At 39.1% G+C, this 22,865-nt stretch overlaps 1 protein-coding gene across 4 annotated transcripts in view; it reads left to right on the forward strand.

Moving 5' to 3' along the window:
• The window catches only part of LOC107395350 (troponin T, cardiac muscle isoforms), a 51,108-nt gene that overhangs the window by 5,943 nt on the left and 22,300 nt on the right, over positions 1 to 22,865 (forward strand). For 2 of the 4 annotated variants that reach the window (XM_054739618.2, XM_054739619.2), the window contains exon 9: positions 2,223 to 2,260. The exons of the other annotated variants lie outside the window; for them this stretch is intronic. In XM_054739618.2, the coding sequence (XP_054595593.1) occupies positions 2,223 to 2,260 (38 nt within the window). The remainder of the gene's footprint in view (positions 1 to 2,222; positions 2,261 to 22,865) is intronic. 4 annotated transcript variants of the gene reach the window in all.

Consider the following 22,865-nt stretch of genomic DNA (forward strand, 5'->3'; position numbering starts at 1 on the left):
TGGGAGGCTGTCATTTTCTTTTCCTCAAAAAAGATGATAGTCATTGTTTACAATCTGTGAGGAGCTTGGTTGCAGAGTCTGTGCCAGCTAACGCTGCCATTTGTAATTCGACACGGCCGGGAAAAAGCTCCAGAGCTGTGGACAGTGTGAACCTTTAAGAGGAGCAGGCATGAAGTTATTTCTTGTAACCTTAAGGAGCCATGCTATCTTTTTGTTTTACTAACATCAAGTAAAGATGGTAATAGGCTAACGTCAAGCTAACAATGCTAATGGTGAATTAGAAGCAAATAGCCGGCTCTAAAAATACTTTTACAATTACTTAAAACTTGATATTACAATGGAATGTATTTATTTATCTACTTGCCAGCCTTCTGTGTATGACTCGTCTTCTGGCGCTGAACTGTAAACTGTAAAAGGCAACTGCCATCAAACTCACGGAACCGGAGTGAGTCATTCTTTGTTTAGAAACATAAACTGCAGTACCCATATTTGACCACAGGATGTCATTCTTACCTTGTTCTAACATCATTCACCTTTGAGAAACTGTTACTCTGAGCTCCTGGTTAACCATTTTATCAGTAACTAGCTGTACTCATGCCAACTTTTTCCTATGCATTTTCATGAGGCTGGATGCAAGAATGAGAGATCCTCCAACATTGCAAATTCATTTTTTTACAACTACGGAATTTTTTTTCCAAACTGAAAGGAAACTTTGCATCCAAACATTTAACTTATGAGTTTTTTCTGAATTACATTCTTACACCTTAGAAGGACTTGGTGTTATTTTTTATTGCTTTTAGATACAGTAGACTGTATTTGCACCTAGTTTTGTGTTTTAGGTTTATTTATTGCCCTTAGGCAGCATTTTCAAGACATGTGAGAACAGATTGTTTCTCAGGTCAGCCTGAAGAAAACGCATAATCTGAAGTCAATATCTAAATGGCACAATAGCGGACAGCTAAAAGTCAGAGTTCAGGGAAGCTGTCCCTCAAATGTTTTTGGACTTTTGGGCTGAAATGAAGGAGAGTGAATAGTAGATCATTTAAAATGTAGAAATCATAATTTGTTACAGAGTATGGATGGCCTGCTTTTACTTTTGGGTGCAACCAGAAGATTAATTTCCTCCAACTCTGGATTTTACCCAAAAGACAACCAGCTGTTTTATGTTGGCTTTGTTTTGTGGCCTAGAGGCATGTATCTATTCTAAGAAGAAAAAACTGCTATATTTGGATATTTTCTAAATTACTTTACAAAATGTCAACATGACTGCACATTTCCCAAATAAATATAAATATAAACATGCTGCTAAACTTTCTCTTTCATTTTGACTTTTTCTATTAAAGGCTGATCACAATAAGTTAGGGACGCATGTTTTCCAAAACACAAAAATTTGCTCCACTCTATTGATAACTTTCCGTCCTCTCAGTTTAATATGATTCTGACACACGACTAAAGTCCCACACTGGTTACGTTTATGAGCAAAAAGTAAAGACAATGGGATGACGGCTCGACTGTCAGACCGATAACTTGTTGGGTAGCGAACCGTCAGGCATCTAATACAGTGTTGCTTGCGATTGCGTGTTTATAAGTACATTCTGGGGGCCACGGTTTTTAAAAAACACTTTAGTTTCCTTACAATGAGATAAATATTTACACTGACGTTTCTTTATTTTACTAGACAAATTAGGAGTCAGAAGCAAGCAGGAGCGTCATGGCCGACAGACTCTGCACCTTGATGTGAAGCTTATTGTGTTCCAAGAATGAAATAACAGAGAATAAACTGCTATCACGCTGTGCTCTTTGCTAACCGCTTCATGTTTGAGCACATTTGTTTGGTCATGTGACAAACTTATTTTTTTCTTCTGAGGTTGACCGGTAAACATATTTTGATAGCAATGCTCTTTCACTCTCTAGTGGCTCAAAATATACAGTATTACACCCCAGCGCCGCAGCAGGACTTGGAGCAGTTAACTGGGCAAAACTATTTTACCCAGTTATAATATTAATGGCAATTAACCGGTTAACTATTTACATCCCTCCAATAAGTTAATTCAGGAGATTTTGTAGATTTTCCCTCTTAGTTACTTGAGCTCAGTGAAGATTTTTTTAGTTGACCATTTGAACACAATTAATTTTATGTTTGAGATCTTGTTCAGCACCAAAAGGTTTAACTCTTGATCTAAGGAGCTTCTTTTATCTTGGTTTTGTATGTTCACCCACAGATCAATCTGCTCCAGAATCGCATTCAGGCCTCCCAGAGGTAAGTCCCAGCACAATTAATGCATCAATCTTCAGATTTCTCAAGAAATATTTGAAAATCTCTTTCTGATGTTGACCAGAGAACCACTGGACCTCTTAGTCAGAACAGATATTTCTGCAAACAATAAAATGTGTCTAGTCACACAAAAATAATAATATATGTAACCGGATTACAGGATACAATAAGATAATTAAAAGAAAAAATAAACAAATGGGCCAATAATTAGGTTCGGGGAGAATTGGAGGTTGTTTAAGAATGACTGGAGTCACGGGTATAGCATGAAACGGTTTATATACTAAATTTTAATAATAATGGGAAATATAACACATAAAGATAACACACAAAAACAGATGAAAACAATCGACAATAGTAAAATGCTCGGTATGAGATTTGATCATATGAGTCACAAGTCAGCCGGCGTCAAGTCAAATCCCCACGCTTGGGGTGAAAGTCAGAGTCCGGTGGTGCGATTTTTTCCTACCACACCGTTGAGATTGTTCACAGAAGAGAGCAGTCTGCTCTTCAGTTACTTGAGATGTCCTGGTTCGTTCAGTGGTTAAGGCTCGCCATCTCCCTCGTCAGGAAGAAATCCAGTTCTCGTTCCAAGTGAGTGATCATAGGAGTCGGGATCAAACCCAAGGAAAAAAAAAAACCCAGCCTGTAAACAACAGGACTGTTAGCGAGTTGGCATCGACCCTTCTCGTCACATCACAGCATAAAGTCTTACAGACTTAACAAATGCTTCACTCTATTGGCATAGCCAATCATGTTTGGGTTCACAGTTCAACTAACATAACATCAATTTGATTGTCTATTAAAATAATTCTCAGTAGCTCTGGAAATATAATTACATATGACAACAATTGTTCAGCTCAATAGGCTCAGTTAGATTCTATTACTCTACACTATTCAACAAGAAATACATTCATGACAACAAGGATACATTTAGTTGTGTTTCTATACAGCATTGTGACACCTTGTATATCTGTAACACAATAAATAAATAAATAAATAAATAAATAAATAAATAAAATGTTCTATAACAAAATTCAACAAAATATAAATTCTGGTCCTTTGGTCCACCTTTGTAAAATAATTCCTCCCTAATCAGTTAGCTTTTATTTATTTTTATTTATCTTTTTTTTTATTATTAAATGTTTGGTTAAGGGACGCATTGCTAATTCTATGGCGTTAGCTATAACGCCCCTGAGGACCTTGTACATCTAGGCCGTACCACCATTAACTGGCGGTTTGAGCCGTTAACTCCTGGGAATCCCATATGCCCTACCGCCGTTAACTGGCGGTTTGAGCCGTTAACTCCTATATGCCCTACCACCGTTAACTGGTAGTTTGAGATGTTAACTCCTGGGATCTAACGTCTAGCAGCCCACTGCTGTCACCTCGGTTGCTGTAATTAGCTTTTTGAATTTAATAATTTACTGAATTTAATCTCACTCACTCACCAACGCGCTCCAACGGTTCCCTCCTACAGAGGATTGGTTCACTCTGTCGTCTCCACACAAATCTATAAGAATGGAATTAATTTGATAAGCTATTTAAGTTTCCTTTTTTTTTTTAAGTTGCATCGTTAGCTTTTTCTCTTCTTTTTTCTTTACTCACCGCGTTGGTTCCAAGTTCCTAGCTCTTATTAGAAGGAGTCAAGTCCGCCTCTCCCTCTATCTATGCGGCACCCAAATCAGGGTTCTTCACGGCCTCGACCGTTGTTTTTTTTTTCTCTCTCTCTCTCTCTCTAACCGCTCAGTCTTTGCTTTCTGTATCTGCGTGCTGCACAGCCGTTTGTCTCTCCTCTCGCTCAGCTGCGTCGCACGGTTTTATTTCGCGGAGGCGGGACTTATTTCTCTCAGCCAATGAAATTTCAGATTCCCACCTGGACCAATAGTATACAGCTTTCCTCTTCTGTTTCTGTTAGTGATGTTCAAGATTCTTGTTTTAACCGATGTTTAATATTAAACTCCTTATTTTAGTTATTCACCCTTCCAATAATTCATTATGAAATTATCTATTAGTTAATTAGATATCTATTAATTAGTATTGTTAATTTCCTTAATTTATATTTTATATTTTATCTAAATTGAGGATGGATCATATTAGTAAGCCAATTAGTTAATACCTCATTAAGGTTCTAGCTTCTGGGTTACATCCTCCCCCATTAAATATCATGCACGTCCCTGTGCATTGTTTCTACGGGGTACACAACTTCTTGAGTAAGAGAGTCAATAAAAGCTTTATTAAGTCCTTGGAAAAGGGACCTAACTACGGTCACTAGTGGATTGCCCAATTGAGAGTAAGTTAGTCTTTGAGGAGGCTGACTACTTCGTTCAGATCTCCTGTCATACATCTCTGGTTGCACAGTATCATGCTCATCCGTTTCGGTTTGATTCTCAACTGAGACAGGACGAAGTGAGCTCTCTGTTTCCGACAGAGCTGATGAGCTATTCTCTAAGACTTTGGTCTTTTCAGATGTATGTGTCTGATCATGTATGATGGGTTCAAAACTTACATCACGTTGCTGCGACTTTAGGACACCATCCAATTGAGGTAGGTTTGTGTTAGTTTCATCCCCCGTTTCTACGTCAGGTAAGTATACTTCGTTTTTTTTCGTTTTTTCAGGTAAGTATGTTGCTGCTTCTTTCACTCTTTCAGGTAAGAATGTCGCAGTTTCACTCATTCTGTCAGGTAAGAATGTTTCGGTGTTGATGCCTTTGTCAAGTAAGGACAATTCAGCATTTTCATTACCAGCTAAGGTTGGTTCCTTGCGATCCCCTGTGTGTAAGGATAGTGTGTTTTGTTGTTGAATATTATTTACCGGTCCTGAATCTGCTATGAGTTCCCTATTTGGCAAGGTGACCGCTATTTGATAGGATGGTCGGTTTAGCACTTGTGGAAGATCAGAGTAATAAAACTCATCTACCTCTTCGTCAAGTGGCTCATCTGGGTCAGGTTCTAAGGCTGAACTCTGTCTTGTATGAGGTCTGCTAGGTTTCGTAACGCGTTCTGTTTCATTTTCTAATGAAGAGAGAAAACCACAAGGCAGTAAAAGATCTCTGTGGAGTGTTCTGTTGGGTCCTTCTCCGTTCTCTGGTTTTACAGTGTATACTGGCAAGTTTTCCATCTGTTTGAGAACTATATACACTGTTTGCTCCCATTTGTCTGCTAATTTATGCTTTTCTCTTAAGCGAAGATTTCGGACTAAAACACGATCTCCCACACCTAGTGTGGACTCACGAATGTTTCTGTCGAACCGTTCTTTGTTCTTCCTCGCTGTTTTTTGAGAGTTTTTTATGACAATGTCATAACTCTGTTCCAGATGACTCTTCAGTTCTTTAACATACTGAGAATGAGTTATAGAGGGCTTGTTCAAATGCGGTAACCCAAAGGCAATATCTATAGGCAACCGAGGCTGCCTACCGAACATTAGCTCGTAGGGAGAGTATCCCGTCACGTCATTTTTTGTACAATTGTACGAGTGAGTAAGTGGTTTTACAAAATCGCGCCAGTGATGTTTCTCAGTGGCTTGTAAAGTTCCCAACATGCTGAGTAATGTACGATTGTACCGTTCAACGGGGTTGCCACGAGGGTGATAAGGGCTCGTTCTGACTTTACGGATACCAAGTAAAGAACAAAGTTCCTTGATTGTACGTGATTCGAAATCCCGTCCCTGATCACTATGAAGACGCTCAGGAAACCCGTAGTGGACTAAAAAATGTTCCCACAGGTTCTTCGCGACGGTGGTGGCTTTCTGATCTTTGGTTGGGATGGACACTGCATACTTTGTAAAATGGTCTGTAATCACTAAGACATCTTTAGTGTTCTTACTGTCTGGTTCTATGGAGAGAAAATCCATGCAAACTAACTCCATAGGTCTGGTGGTGGTAATACTCACCATTGGAGCAGCTTTGTCAGGGAGGGCCTTCCGACGGATACATCTTTCGCAAGTTTTAACTTTGATTTCGATATCACTAGCCATTCTTGGCCAGTAAAAACGGGACCGAATGAGATCTGTCGTACGTTCAACCCCAAGATGCCCCATATCATCATGTAGGCTTTGCATGACTGTTGAACGTAATGAATCAGGCAAGACTAACTGCAATGATGTCTCTGGTCCTAATTGGCGTCTCCGGTACAGTAAATCATTTTGAAACTCAAACCGTTTCCACTCTCTCAAAAGGTTAAGAACCACCGGGGGTTCTGCAATAGTATCAGTTGGCGGTTTATTGTCAGTCATAAGCAGCTGAATGACTCGGCCAATGGTTGGATCTTTCCTCTGCAAGGAGACAAGGTCAGCATGGTTATACTTGGGCACAGCAAAGAAACTGTCACTATTGTCTTCCAACTGGAATAGGTCTGGAATGGCCGCTGCAGACATGGCAAGTGACTGAACTAAACCACAAGGAGAATCAGTCTCATCCAAGACCATGTGCTTTTGGCATGTTGCCTTCACTGCTTCGGCTTGAAGTTGAAGCTCGACTTCTTTGACAGAGGATAAAAGATGAGATCGGAACTCATCTAGTCGTTGGCATTCCTCAGTGAATTTTGAGTTGTCTTCAGGTTTATCATGCAGCCTCCTAGACAGGCCATCCGCGTCAACGTTCTGTGTACCTGCACGGTATCTGATGTCAAAATTATAGGTGGACAACGCAGCTAGCCAACGATAGCTCGTTGCATCGAGTTTTGCCGTTGTTAAGAGGTAAGTTAACGGATTATTATCAGTAATGACAGTGAATGTGTTCCCATACAAATAGTCATGAAACTTATCTGTTATGGCCCACTTTAAGGCTAGAAACTCCAACTTGTGCGCAGGGTACCTAGTTTCACTAGAGCTTAAACCGCGACTTGCATAAGCGATTACCTGTGTGACACCGTTTTGCACTTGGTATAGCGCTGCACCGAGTCCGGTCGTACTAGCATCTGTGTGTACTAGATATGGGAGTTTTGCGTCAGCGTAGCCAAGAACTGGCGAAGTGGTAAGTTTTTCAATAATAGTTTGAAAGGACTTCTCACAGTCTTGGCTCCAACGATTCCCAAAGGGTTCTTTGGGGTTCAAGTACTTTGATCTACATGGTGGTGTTTTAAAGTTTTTCCGTTTGGGTGGATAACCAGCCGTGAGAGATGTTAGTGGCTTGACAATATTTGAGTAATCTTTAACGAAGCGTCGGTAATAACCGGTAAATCCTAAGAAAGATTGGAGTTCCTTCAAAGTCTGAGGCTTCGGCCATGTTTTGAGTGCTTCCACCTTATCTGGATCGGTTTTTATGCCATCTCGAGATACTATATGTCCAAGATAACGCACAGATGTCTGGAAAAAACGACACTTATCTGGTGATAGCTTGAGTCCGTATTCTCTAAGCCGTTCAAGAACGTGAGAAAGTCTGGTTTCGTGTTCTTCCAAGGAGTTGGAAAAGACGATCAAGTCGTCTAGGAAAACTAACACTTCCTTCAGATTAATGTCCTTCATACACTTTTCCATAACCCGTTGGAAAGTGCTTGGAGCATTTGTTATTCCTTGTGGCATACGGTTAAATTCATAAAACCCAAACGGGCAAACAAAAGCAGTTTTAGGTTTATCCTTTTCACACATCTCTATTTGATAGTAACCTGACTTGAGGTCCATCACAGAAAACCACTGTGATCCAGCGAGAGCAGAAAAGGACTCCTCCAAGTTAGGCAGGGCATATGCGTCGCGAATGGTTTGCAGATTAAGCTTTCTATAGTCTATACATAGACGTACCTCACCATTCTTTTTCCTAACTACCACTATTGGTGAGGCAAATGGAGACTCCGACTCTCTTATTATACCGGTTTCCAAGAGGGCTTCCAAATGTTTTCTCACGGCTTCATAATCATGTGGATGGATCGGCCGAGATTTCTGTTTGAATGGGGTCTCGTCTTTTAAGTTGATGTGATGTCTTATCTGTTGTGTATGACCAAAATCAAGATCGTGGTGCGAAAACACATCGGAGTAAGTGTTAAGTTTGTTGGTGATCCTCCCTTTCCATTCTTCGGACAAGGGCGAAGTACCGAAGTCAAAACTGAGAGGAGGGTTTGAAGGTGAAGTCTGTTGCTGCGAACTACACGCCGCAAGTACTTTCTGATCACTTTTGTCAGGTTCTGGATATGGCATAACACGATCGGCTTTAACTAACTCAGCGATCACACAGTTAGTGGGTAATGTGATGTCATGGTTAGTTTCGTTTCTTAGTACAAGAGGTACTTTGTATGGACCATGTGAAGGTAAGGAAATGAGGCAACAGTCTACAATTATACCCCCTGGTAGAGAACCATTGGTGGGTTGTTCAATGAGTGCATAAGGCTCATGCTTGTTTTGGCTGGGTTGCATAAACCCTTCTAGTAACAGTTTTTTATTTGCAGGGAGAACTTCTTGGGTTCTCCCTCGAAGCTTCACCACACCAACTCGTCCATCTTTGCTTTGTTTTTTTCTGACTGCTAAGGCTTTTAGCACGTGTTGGTACCCATAAGAGAGTGCCTTGGAATCAGGTAAGTTATTGGCAGACAATTGCTCATACAAAGGATCGAGTGTGTTTGTGCCAATGAGTAGTGGTGTATCAGAGTTTGAGCTTATATCCGGAACCACTAACGCAAGGGTAGGTAACTCAAGTCCAGACTGATCGAGCTCTTTTGGAAATGTGACACTTATCTCTATGTATCCTAAATAAGGAACTGCTTGACCGTTTGCGCCCTCGACTTCTAACAGATTACTGATGGGTTTAATTGAGAGGTCAGGTAAGTGTTCTTGGTAAAAAGAATTGGCAATGGTGGTTACCTGGGACCCTGAATCCAGTAAACAATTACATTCAACACTGTTAACTGAGACTGTAGCTGTGCATCGCCCACCCACTAATCTTTTGGGAAGTTTTGGCACTGAATGAGCATGAACTGGCTTGCAAAAAAGTCTCTCTGTCCTTTCCTTAGAGGGACTTGGTTCTACTTTAGCACCTATCTGTCCCACGATAGGAGCTTCTACCGGTTTAAAGGAGGAGACTGAGCAATTGGCTTTGACATCTCCCACTCGCGCTGCTTCTGTCTAAGAGCAAGTCTTTTAGTTGCAACTAGTGCTGGATTTGGCTCGTTGCTACAGCTAGAAGCTATGTGCCCATCTTCTCCGCACTTAAAACAGTATCCAGGCTTTGGTCTGGGCACCACTGCTGTTATCTGCTGAATCTGTTTGGGCTCATCTGGAATTTTAGTCCCCACACGGGGTTTTGACTCTTTTTGAGTTTTCTTTGCCTTTTTATCTGTGTTGTTAACCTTAAGCTGTGCAATTTGGCTCCTGAGCTCAGCGATTTGTTTGCGTAAGTCATCACAGTTATCATCTATTTCCAGTTCACAAGTGTTTTTACTCTGAGAGCATGTTGTTTGCACATTTGAATACACTCTAGTTCGTTGTGCCCCTAAGTGTTGTTTCATGCGTGCTGCTTTAGTAGCCTGTTTGTCTTCTTCAGTGCGCAGTTTGAGGAGAAGTGCTGTAAAATGAGGCGGGTTGTCTTTCTTTTGTTCGAGTTGCAGGTTTGAAATCAGCGAGCTGTCCCAACAGCCTCTGCAAAACTGCTTGAGCAGCTGCTGGTCGGCGTCACTGGAGGAAATTCCATTCCTCTGAATAACTAGGTTTAACAAGGTGTATAACCTCTGAAAGTAATCGGAAGGTTTTTCACCACTGTCCTGGTTTGTGTTTAAGAAGCGAGCAAAGAGCTCGTCGCCGTCTTCGACAGCTGCGTAAGCTGAATCGAGATGTTCAAGGTACGTTTCCGGGTCGGATTTTGGACTAAGAGCTTTAACGATGCTCGCTGCTGGGGCTGACAGACTCTCCACGATTCTTCGTACAATTTGGGACTTGGTGAGTGAAGGATCATTTATGCATAACACTACACTACTACGCCAAGTATCATAGTCAGTTTCAAAAGAAGGGTGTGGAACTCGCCCTGAGAACGGTTTTAGTCTGTATTGTGAAGTAGGCGGAGGGATAACCTCACTGCTTTTAACAATGTGTTCCACAATAACTCGCTGAACCTCAGGTGTGTTTAAAAGATTTGGTGGAATGCAAGGGTTTTGTTTTCCAGTCTCTGTAGGTGGACAATTGTCCTTTGAGTTGTTCATATAGTTAACTTCTGGTGTTAAAGGCAGGGAATATGTAACTTGGTCACTATGGAGCATTGGCTCTGGTTCAGTGACTGGTTCAGATGCATGGGTATCCCTTCCTAAAGATTCCCCAATTTTTGCCAGTTCCTCCATTAGAAGGTCTTTAAATGATTGATTGCTACGCGCAGCTATGTCCCTGAGCTCTGACAGATAGGCATCAGTGGCAGATGTGCTAGTTTCTAGACTGTACGCGCTGGCTAGGTCTTGAATATGGAAGAAAACATCTGGGTTCCTAGTACAAGGTTTGTCATAGGGTAAACATTGTTTCTTTAATTCCTTAACAGTGGCTTCATGTTGAAACTCCACAATAATCTGATCACAGTTTGGTAACTTAATGCGCCTGTTAACTGGTCCGAATCCTTCCATAAACCCAAAGACTTTGTTATCAAGGTCTGTATCAGTTAACCCACTGATTAAAACAGCATTTGAAACTTTGACCTTTTCTGTTTTCACAACTTCCATTTTAAAACACTCAAAAGTACCAATAATGCCAAAATGGCAAACCACTGTGACCTCCAGGCACTCTTATGATGTCAGTCAATGGTTAGCTAAGGTAACAACTCTACAATTCTCCTGGCTGGCTCGCCAAGTTTTATGTAACCGGATTACAGGATACAATAAGATAATTAAAAGAAAAAATAAACAAATGGGCCAATAATTAGGTTCGGGGAGAATTGGAGGTTGTTTAAGAATGACTGGAGTCACGGGTATAGCATGAAACGGTTTATATACTAAATTTTAATAATAATGGGAAATATAACACATAAAGATAACACACAAAAACAGATGAAAACAATCGACAATAGTAAAATGCTCGGTATGAGATTTGATCATATGAGTCACAAGTCAGCCGGCGTCAAGTCAAATCCCCACGCTTGGGGTGAAAGTCAGAGTCCGGTGGTGCGATTTTTTCCTACCACACCGTTGAGATTGTTCACAGAAGAGAGCAGTCTGCTCTTCAGTTACTTGAGATGTCCTGGTTCGTTCAGTGGTTAAGGCTCGCCATCTCCCTCGTCAGGAAGAAATCCAGTTCTCGTTCCAAGTGAGTGATCATAGGAGTCGGGATCAAACCCAAGGAAAAAAAAAACCCAGCCTGTAAACAACAGGACTGTTAGCGAGTTGGCATCGACCCTTCTCGTCACATCACAGCATAAAGTCTTACAGACTTAACAAATGCTTCACTCTATTGGCATAGCCAATCATGTTTGGGTTCACAGTTCAACTAACATAACATCAATTTGATTGTCTATTAAAATAATTCTCAGTAGCTCTGGAAATATAATTACATATGACAACAATTGTTCAGCTCAATAGGCTCAGTTAGATTCTATTACTCTACACTATTCAACAAGAAATACATTCATGACAACAAGGATACATTTAGTTGTGTTTCTATACAGCATTGTGACACCTTGTATATCTGTAACACAATAAATAAATAAATAAATAAATAAATAAATAAATAAATAAATAAAATGTTCTATAACAAAATTCAACAAAATATAAATTCTGGTCCTTTGGTCCACCTTTGTAAAATAATTCCTCCCTAATCAGTTAGCTTTTATTTATTTTTATTTATCTTTTTTTTTATTATTAAATGTTTGGTTAAGGGACGCATTGCTAATTCTATGGCGTTAGCTATAACGCCCCTGAGGACCTTGTACATCTAGGCCGTACCACCATTAACTGGCGGTTTGAGCCGTTAACTCCTGGGAATCCCATATGCCCTACCGCCGTTAACTGGCGGTTTGAGCCGTTAACTCCTATATGCCCTACCACCGTTAACTGGTAGTTTGAGATGTTAACTCCTGGGATCTAACGTCTAGCAGCCCACTGCTGTCACCTCGGTTGCTGTAATTAGCTTTTTGAATTTAATAATTTACTGAATTTAATCTCACTCACTCACCAACGCGCTCCAACGGTTCCCTCCTACAGAGGATTGGTTCACTCTGTCGTCTCCACACAAATCTATAAGAATGGAATTAATTTGATAAGCTATTTAAGTTTCCTTTTTTTTTTTTAAGTTGCATCGTTAGCTTTTTCTCTTCTTTTTTCTTTACTCACCGCGTTGGTTCCAAGTTCCTAGCTCTTATTAGAAGGAGTCAAGTCCGCCTCTCCCTCTATCTATGCGGCACCCAAATCAGGGTTCTTCACGGCCTCGACCGTTGTTTTTTTTTTCTCTCTCTCTCTCTCTCTAACCGCTCAGTCTTTGCTTTCTGTATCTGCGTGCTGCACAGCCGTTTGTCTCTCCTCTCGCTCAGCTGCGTCGCACGGTTTTATTTCGCGGAGGCGGGACTTATTTCTCTCAGCCAATGAAATTTCAGATTCCCACCTGGACCAATAGTATACAGCTTTCCTCTTCTGTTTCTGTTAGTGATGTTCAAGATTCTTGTTTTAACCGATGTTTAATATTAAACTCCTTATTTTAGTTATTCACCCTTCCAATAATTCATTATGAAATTATCTATTAGTTAATTAGATATCTATTAATTAGTATTGTTAATTTCCTTAATTTATATTTTATATTTTATCTAAATTGAGGATGGATCATATTAGTAAGCCAATTAGTTAATACCTCATTAAGGTTCTAGCTTCTGGGTTACATATAGTATGCGTAAAATAATAGCATATAAGAGGTCGTGTGAATACAGTATTTGTAATATGTTTATATAAGGTCACATACGATAGTTTATGTAAAAATGGAACATGTTCGTATATGATGTCATGTGAACACATTGTGTAACATTGTGGCATGTGTTTATGTAAGGTCATTTTTACATCATACTATAATGTGTAACACTGTAGCATTTGTTTATCTAACATCCTATATACATCATACTAAGGTGCCTAACATTATAGTATGTGTTTATGTAATGTTATGGGCGACGGTGGCACAGGAGTTAAGCACTCGTCCCGTAATCGGAAGGTTCGCTCAGTCTGTCACTGTCATTGTGTCCTTGGGCAAGACACTTAACCCACGTTGCCTGCTGGTGGTGGTCGTAGGAACCGGGGGCGCCAGTGCTCGACAGCCTCGCCTCTGTCAGTGCGCCCCAGGGCAGCTGTGGCTACATCGTAGCTCATCCCCACCAGGGTGTGAATGTGTGTGTGAATGGGTGAATGACTGACTGTGTTGTAAAGCACCTTGGAGAGTTCCAGGACTCTAGAAGGAGCTATAGCAAATACAGGCCACTTACCAATTACCATTTACCACATATACATCATACTATAGTGTGTACCATTGTAGCATGTGTACATGTAATGTCATATATGCATCATACTATAGTGTGTACCATTGTAGCATGTGTATATGTAACGTCATATATACGTCATACTATAGTGCATAACAGTATAGCATGTGGTTATGTAAAGTCTTATTGACATCATGCTATAGTGTGTTTAACATTGTGGCATGTATTTATGTAAGGTCCTTCTCAAAAAATTTGCGTATTGTGGTAAAGTTCATTATTGTCAGTAATGTACGGTACTGATAAACATTAGACATTCATATATATTACATAAATTCATTACACACAACTGAAGTAGTTCAAGCCTTTTACTGTTTCTAATAGTGATGATTTTGGCATACAGCTCATGAAAACCCAAAATTCCTATCTCAAACAATTAACATATTTCATCCGACCAATAAAAGAAGTGTTTTTAATACAAAAAAAGTCAACCTTCAAATAATTATGCTCAGTTATGCTCTCAATACTTGGTCGGGAATCCTTTTGCAGAAATTACTGCTTCAATGCAGCGTGGCATGGAGGCAATCAGCCTGTGGCACTGCTGAGGTGTTATGGAGGCCCAGGATGCTTCGATTGCGGCCTTAAGCTCATCCAGAGTGTTGGGTCTTGCGTCTCTCAACTTTCTCTTCACAATATCTCACAGATTCTCCATGGGGTTCAGGTCAGGAGAGTTGGCAGGCCAATTGAGCACAGTAATACCATGGTCAGTAAACCATTTACCAGTGGTTTTGGCACTGTGAGCAGGTGCCAGGTTGTGCAGAAAAATGAAATCTTCATCTCCATAAAGTTTTTCAGCAGATGGAAGCATGAAGTGCTCCAAAATCTCCTGATAGCTAGCTGCATTGACCCTGCCCTTGATAAAACACAGTGGACCAACACCAGCAGCTGACATGGCACCCCAGACTATCACTAATTGTGGGTACTTGACATTGGACTTCAGGCATTTTGGCATTTCCCAGTCTTCCTCCAGACTCTGGCACCTGGATTTCCAAATGACATGCAAAATTTGCTTTCATCCGAAAAAGTACTTTGGACCACTGAGCAACAGTCCAGTGCTGCTTCCCTGTAGCCCAGGTCAGGCACTTCTGCCGCTGTTTCTGGTTCAAAAGTGGCTTGACCTGGGGAATGCGGCACCTGTAGCCCATTTCCTGCACATGGTGGCTCTGGATGTTTCTACTCCAGACTCAGTCCACTACTTCCGCAGGTCCCCCAAGATCTGGAATCGGTCCTTCTCCACAATCTTCCTCAGGGTCCGGTCACCTCTTCTCGTTGTGCAGCGTTCTCTGCCACACTTTTTCCTTCCCACAGACTTCCCACTGAGGTGCCTTGATACAGCACTCTGGGAACAGCCTATTCATTCAGAAATTTCTTTCTGTGTCTTACCTTCTTGCTTGAGGGTGTCAATGATGGCCTTCTGGACAGCAGTCAGGTCGGCAGTCTTACCCATGAATGCGGTTTTGAATAATGAACCAGGCTGGGAGTTTTTAAAAGCCTCAGGAATCTTTTGCAGGTGTTTAGAGTTAATTAGTTGATTCAGATGATTAGGTTAATAGCTCGTTTAGAAAACCTTTTCATGATATGCTAATTTTTTGAGATCGGAATTTTGGGTTTTCATGAGCTGTATGCCAAAATCATCAATATTAGAAACAATAATAGGCTTGAACTACTTCAGTTGTGTGTACTGAATCTAATATATGTGAAAATCTAATGTTTATCAGTGCATTACAGACAATAATGAATTTTAGCACAATATGCAAATTTTTTGAGAAGGACCTGTACATCATACTATAATGTGTAACACTGTAGCATGTGTATATGTAATGTCATATATACATCATACTACAGTGTGTTTAACATTATGGCATGTATTTATGTAAGGTCATCTATACATCATTGTCGTGTTTATGGGAAGATGTTTTTCCCTAGACATGAAAGAATCACACTACGGAGACGGGGTAGGTAAAAATAATATAATAATTTTTATTAAGAATGGTGAGTAAACTAAGGGTGTTGCTCCAAACGGGAACAGGGTGAACCGGAATCTAAAATGAGAAGCAGATAGATATGAGATAAACCCGGAACCAGAGAACCAAGAATGTGATTTGTTTTGGGAGGTTATTCTTACGGTTGATGACCAGGACTGGTGAGGATGGACTGGGTCTTTGGTACCAGGTGGGAATGGATGAATGGCAAGAGTTAAAATCCAGGACAAGACTGGGAAGCAGGTTGGGAGGCAGACTGTGAGGCTGGCTGAGAGGCAGGTTCGAAGGCTGGCAGTGAGGCAGGCAGGACGACAGGCGGACGGTGGAGAGCGGAGGCCAGGGGATCTTGAGCGACGTGGTGTTGGTAGACAACTCCAGGCAATGGTAGGTTTGTTCTGAGAACAAAGAAGCAGGAACTTTCAGGACTCAACAACAGGCAGGTCAAGACTGAGACTGGAACAGGCAGACAAAAGATTAAAGCTGGAGCAGGTAGACTAAGACTGTGGCTGGCTAGTAGTTACCCAAGGTGAGATTATCAACCGGCACTGGAGTTGTGTCACACCGCTCCTTAAATACCCCTGGGCCTCTGATCAGGGAGCTCAGGCACAGCTGGCTCTCCAACACGCCCACCTGTGAACACAAACCTGGGACAACTGCAGCATATTGACTGTTATTAGGAATGATCAGGGCAGACCGTGACACATCATACTATAAGATGTAACATTGTAACATCTTTTTATGTAAGATCATGTATACATCAAACTATAATGTGTAACATTGTTGCATGTGTTTATGTAAGATCATATTTACATCATAATATAGTGCGTAACATTGTAGCATTTATTTATCTAACATCATTTATACATCATACTAAAGTACCTAACATTGTAGCATCATGTGTTTATGTAATGTCATATATACATTGTACTATAGTGTGTTTAGAATTGTAGCATGTGTATATGTAACGTCATATATATACGTCATGCTATAGTGTGTAAGATTGTAGCATGTGTTTAGTTAAAGTCATAAATACATCACACTATAGTGTGTGTATGATTGTAGCATTTGTTTATGTAATGTCATATATACATCATATTATAGTGTGTGTAACATTGTAGCATGTGTTTATGTAACGTCATATGTACATCATGCTATAATGTGTAGCATTGTAGCATGTGTTTATGTAAGATCATATAGACATCATACTATAGTGTGTAACATTGTAGCATGTGTATATGTAATGTCATATATACATCATGCTATAATGTGTAACATTGTAGCATGTGTATATGTAACATCATATGTACATCATGCTATAATGTGTAGCATTGTAGCATGTGTTTATGTAAGATCATATAGACATCATACTATAGTGTGTAACATTGTAGCATGTGTATATGTAACGTCATATGTACATCATGCTATAATGTGTAACATTGTAGCATGTGTATATGTAACGTCATATGTACATCATGCTATAATGTGTAGCATTGTAGCATGTGTTTATGTAAGATCATATAGACATCATACTATAGTGTGTAACATTGTAGCATGTGTATATGTAACGTCATATGTACATCATGCTATAATGTGTAGCATTGTAGCATGTGTTTATGTAAGATCATATAGACATCATACTATAGTGTGTAACATTGTAGCATGTGTATATGTAACGTCAAATGTACATCATGTTATAATGTGTAACATTGTAGCATGTGTTTATGTAAGATCATATAGACATCATACTATAGTGTGTAACCTTGTAGCATGTGTATATGTAATGTCATATGTAAATCATGCTATAGTGTGTAACATTGTAGCATGTGTATACGTAATGTCATATATACATCATGCTATAGTGCGTGTAACATTGTGCCATGTGTATATGTAACGTCATTTATACATCATGCTATAGTGTGTTTAGCATTGTAACATGTGTGTATGTAACATATATACAACATGCAATAGTGTGTGTGTGTGTGTGTGTGTGTGTGTGTGTGTGTGTGTGTGTGTGTGTGTGTGTGTGTGTGTGTGTGTGTGTGTGTGTGTGTGTGTGTGTGTGTGTGTGTGTGTGTGTGTGTGTGTGTGTAACATTGTAGCATGTGTAGCGTTGGCAAATGGATTGTTTATTTGTACTTATGACCAGGAAGATGTGATATTCTATATAAATATAAAATATTACCCTGCTTGGACTTTATTGTAAATATCAGAAGATTATAGTGCTTAATCAGAAGATTCTAGGATTTTTGCTTTATTAAATAATTATACTCACTTCGTTTTGATTCAGAAAAGAGTCAGGTTTATAAAAGTAAGACATTATTTTAATACAATTAAAACATGATAAGTATGTTTAGCGTTGTATCATGTGGTTATGTAAAGTATAATATACATCATACTATAGTGTGTTTAGCATTGTATCATGTGGTCATGTAATGCATTATATACATCATACTATAGCACGTAACGTTATAGCATGTGTTTATGTAACGTCATATATACATCATGAGTTTAGCATTGTATCATGTGGTTATGTAATGCATAATATACACCATACTATAGTGTGTTTAGCATTGTATCATGTGGTTATGTAATGCATAATATAAATCATACTATTGCACGTAACGTTATAGCATGTGTTTATGTAACGTCATATATACATCATACTATAGTGTGTTTAGCATTGTATCATGTGGTTATGTAATGCATAATATAGATCATACTATAGTGTGTTTAGCATTGTATCATGTGGTCATGTAATGCATAATATGCATCATACTATAGTGTGTTTAGCATTGTATCATGTGGTTATGTAATGCATAATATACATCATACTATAGCACGTAACGTTATAGCATGTGTTTATGTAACGTCATATATACATCATGAGTTTAGCATTGTATCATGTGGTTATGTAATGCATAATATACATCATACTATAGCACGTAACGTTATAGCATGTGTTTATGTAACGTCATATATACATCATGAGTTTAGCATTGTATCATGTGGTCATGTAATGCATAATATACATCATACTATAGTGTGTTTAGCATTGTATCATCTCTCGTCTCGTCTTCCTCCGCTTATCCGGGTCCGGGTCGCGGGGGCAGCATCCCAACTAGGGAGCTCCAGGCCGTCCTCTCCCCGGCCTTGTCCACCAGCTCCTCCGGCAGGACCCCAAGGCGTTCCCGGACCAGATTGGAGATGTAACCTCTCCAACGTGTCCTGGGTCGACCCGGGGGCCTTCTGCCGGCAGGACATGCCCGAAACACCTCCCCGGGGAGGCGTCCAGGAGGCATCCTGACCAGATGCCCAAACCACCTCAACTGGCTCCTTTCGATCCGGAGGAGCAGCGGTTCTACTCCGAGTCCCTTCCCGAATGTCCGAGCTCCTCACCCTATCTCTAAGGCTGAGCCCGGCCACCCTACGGAGGAAACTCATTTCGGCCGCTTGTATCCGCGATCTCGTTCTTTCGGTCATTACCCAAAGCTCATGACCATAGGTGAGGATTGGGACGTAGATCGACCGGTAAATCGAGAGCCTGGCTTTCTGGCTCAGCTCCCTCTTCCCCACGACAGATCGGCTCAGCGTCCGCATCACTGCAGACGCCGAACCAATCCGCCTGTCGATCTCCCGATCCCTCCTACCCTCACTCGTGAACAAGACCCCGAGATACTTAAACTCCTCCACTTGAGGTAGGACCTCTCCCCCGACCCGGAGGTGGCAAGCCACCCTTTTCCGGTCGAGAACCATGGTCTCAGATTTGGAGGTGCTGATCCTCATCCCAGCCGCTTCACATTCGGCCGCGAACCTACCCAGCAAGAGCTGAAGGTCAGAGCTGGATGAAGCTAGGAGGACCACATCATCCGCAAAAAGCAGAGACGAGATTCTCCTGCCACCAAACTCGACACACTCCACACCACGGCTGCGTCTAGAAATTCTGTCCATAAAAGTGATGAACAGAACCGGTGACAAAGGGCAGCCCTGGCGGAGTCCAACCCTCACTGGGAACAGGTCCGACTTACTATGTGGTTATGTAATGCATAATATACATCATACTATAGTGCGTTTAGCATTGTATCATGTGGTTATGTAATGCATAATATACATCATACTATAGTGCGTTTAGCATTGTATCATGTGGTTATGTAATGCATAATATACATCATACTATAGTGCGTTTAGCATTGTATCATGTGGTTATGTAATGCATAATATACATCATACTATAGTGTGTAACGTTATAGCATGTGTTTATGTAAAGTCATATATACATCATACTATAGTGTGTTTAGCATTGTATCATGTGGTTATGTAATGCATAATATACATCATACTATAGCACGTAACGTTATAGCATGTGTTTATGTAACGTCATATATACATCATACTATAGTGTGTTTAGCATTGTATCATGTGGTTATGTAATGCATAATATACATCATACTATAGTGTGTTTAGCATTGTATCATGTGGTTATGTAAAGTCATATATACATCATACTATAGTGTGTTTAGCATTGTATCATGTGGTTATGTAAAATCATATATACATCATACTATAGTGTGTTTAGCATTGTATCATGTGGTTATGTAAAGTCATATATACATCATACTATAGTGTGTTTAGCATTGTATCATGTGGTTATGTAATGCATAATATACACCATACTATAGTGTGTTTAGCATTGTATCATGTGGTTATGTAATGCATAATATACATCGTACTATTGCACGTAACGTTATAGCATGTGTTTATGTAACGTCATATATACATCATACTATAGTGTGTTTAGCATTGTATCATGTGGTTATGTAATGCATAATATACATCATACTATAGTGTGTTTAGCATTGTATCATGTGGTTATGTAAAGTCATATATACATCATACTATAGTGTGTTTAGCATTGTATCATGTGGTTATGTAATGCATAATATACACCATACTATAGTGTGTTTAGCATTGTATCATGTGGTTATGTAATGCATAATATGCATCATACTATAGTGTGTTTAGCATTGTATCATGTGGTTATGTAATGCATAATATACATCATACTATAGTGTGTTTAGCATTGTATCATGTGGTCATGTAATGCATAATATGCATCATACTATAGTGTGTTTAGCATTGTATCATGTGGTTAGGTAATGCATAATATACATCATACTATAGCACGTAACGTTATAGCATGTGCTTATGTAACGTCATATATACATCATACTATAGTGTGTTTAGCATTGTATCATGTGGTTATGTAAAGTCATATATACATCATACTATAGTGTGTTTAGCATTGTATCATGTGGTTATGTAATGCATAATATACACCATACTATAGTGTGTTTAGCATTGTATCATGTGGTTATGTAATGCATAATATACATCATACTATTGCACGTAACGTTATAGCATGTGTTTATGTAACGTCATATATACATCATACTATAGTGTGTTTAGCATTGTATCATGTGGTTATGTAATGCATAATATACATCATACTATAGTGTGTTTAGCATTGTATCATGTGGTCATGTAATGCATAATATGCATCATACTATAGTGTGTTTAGCATTGTATCATGTGGTTAGGTAATGCATAATATACATCATACTATAGCACGTAACGTTATAGCATGTGTTTATGTAACGTCATATATACATCATGAGTTTAGCATTGTATCATGTGGTTATGTAATGCATAATATACATCATACTATAGTGTGTTAAGCATTGTATCATGTGGTCATGTAATGCATAATATGCATCATACTATAGTGTGTTTAGCATTGTATCACGTGGTTATGTAATGCATAATATACATCATACTATAGCACGTAATGTTATAGCATGTGTTTATGTAACGTCATATATACATCATGTGTTTAGCATTGTATCATGTGGTTATGTAATGCATAATATACATCATACTATAGTGTGTTTAGCATTGTATCATGTGGTTATGTAATGCATAATATACATCATACTACAGCACGTAACGTTATAGCATGTGTTTATGTAACGTCATATATACATCATACTATAGTGTGTTTAGCATTGTATCATGTGGTCATGTAATGCATAATATACATCATACTATATCACGTAACGTTATAGCATGTGTTTATGTAACGTCATATATACATCATGAGTTTAGCATTGTATCATGTGGTTAGTTAAGGCATAATATACATTATACTATAGTGCGTTTAGCATTGTATCATGTGGTTATGTAATGCATAATATACATCATACTATAGTGTGTTTAGCATTGTATCATGTGGTCATGTAATGCATAATATACATCATACTATAGCACGTAACGTTATAGCATGTGTTTATGTAACGTCATATATACATCATGAGTTTAGCATTGTATCATGTGGTTATGTAATGCATAATATGCATCATACTATAGTGCGTTTAGCATTGTATCATGTGGTTATGTAATGCATAATATACATCATACTATAATGTGTAACGTTATAGCATGTGTTTATGTAAAGTCATATATACATCATACTATAGTGTGTTTAGCATTGTATCATGTGGTTATGTAATGCATAATATACATCATACTATAGCACGTAACGTTATAGCATGTGTTTATGTAACGTCATATATACATCATGAGTTTAGCATTGTATCATGTGGTTATGTAATGCATAATATACATCATACTATAGTGTGTTTAGCATTGTATCATGTGGTCATGTAATGCATAATATACATCATACTATAGCACGTAACGTTATAGCATGTGTTTATGTAACGTCATATATACATCATACTATAGTGTGTTTAGCATTGTATCATGTGTTTATGTAAAGTCATATATACATCATACTATAGTGTGTTTAGCATTGTATCATGTGGTTATGTAATGCATAATATACATCATACTATAGTGTGTTTAGCATTGTATCATGTGGTCATGTAATGCATAATATACATCATACTATAGTGTGTTTAGCATTGTATCATGTGGTTATGTAATGCATAATATACATCATACTATAGTGTGTTTAGCATTGTATCATGTGGTTATGTAATGCATAAAATACATCATACTATAGTGTGTAACGTTATAGCATGTGTTTATGTAAAGTCATATATACATCATACTATAGTGTGTTTAGCATTGTATCATGTGGTCATGTAATGCATAATATACATCATACTATAGTGTGTTTAGCATTGT

Source organism: Nothobranchius furzeri, chromosome 1 (genome assembly GCF_043380555.1).
Source record: "Nothobranchius furzeri strain GRZ-AD chromosome 1, NfurGRZ-RIMD1, whole genome shotgun sequence".
Taxonomy (NCBI): domain Eukaryota; kingdom Metazoa; phylum Chordata; class Actinopteri; order Cyprinodontiformes; family Nothobranchiidae; genus Nothobranchius; species Nothobranchius furzeri.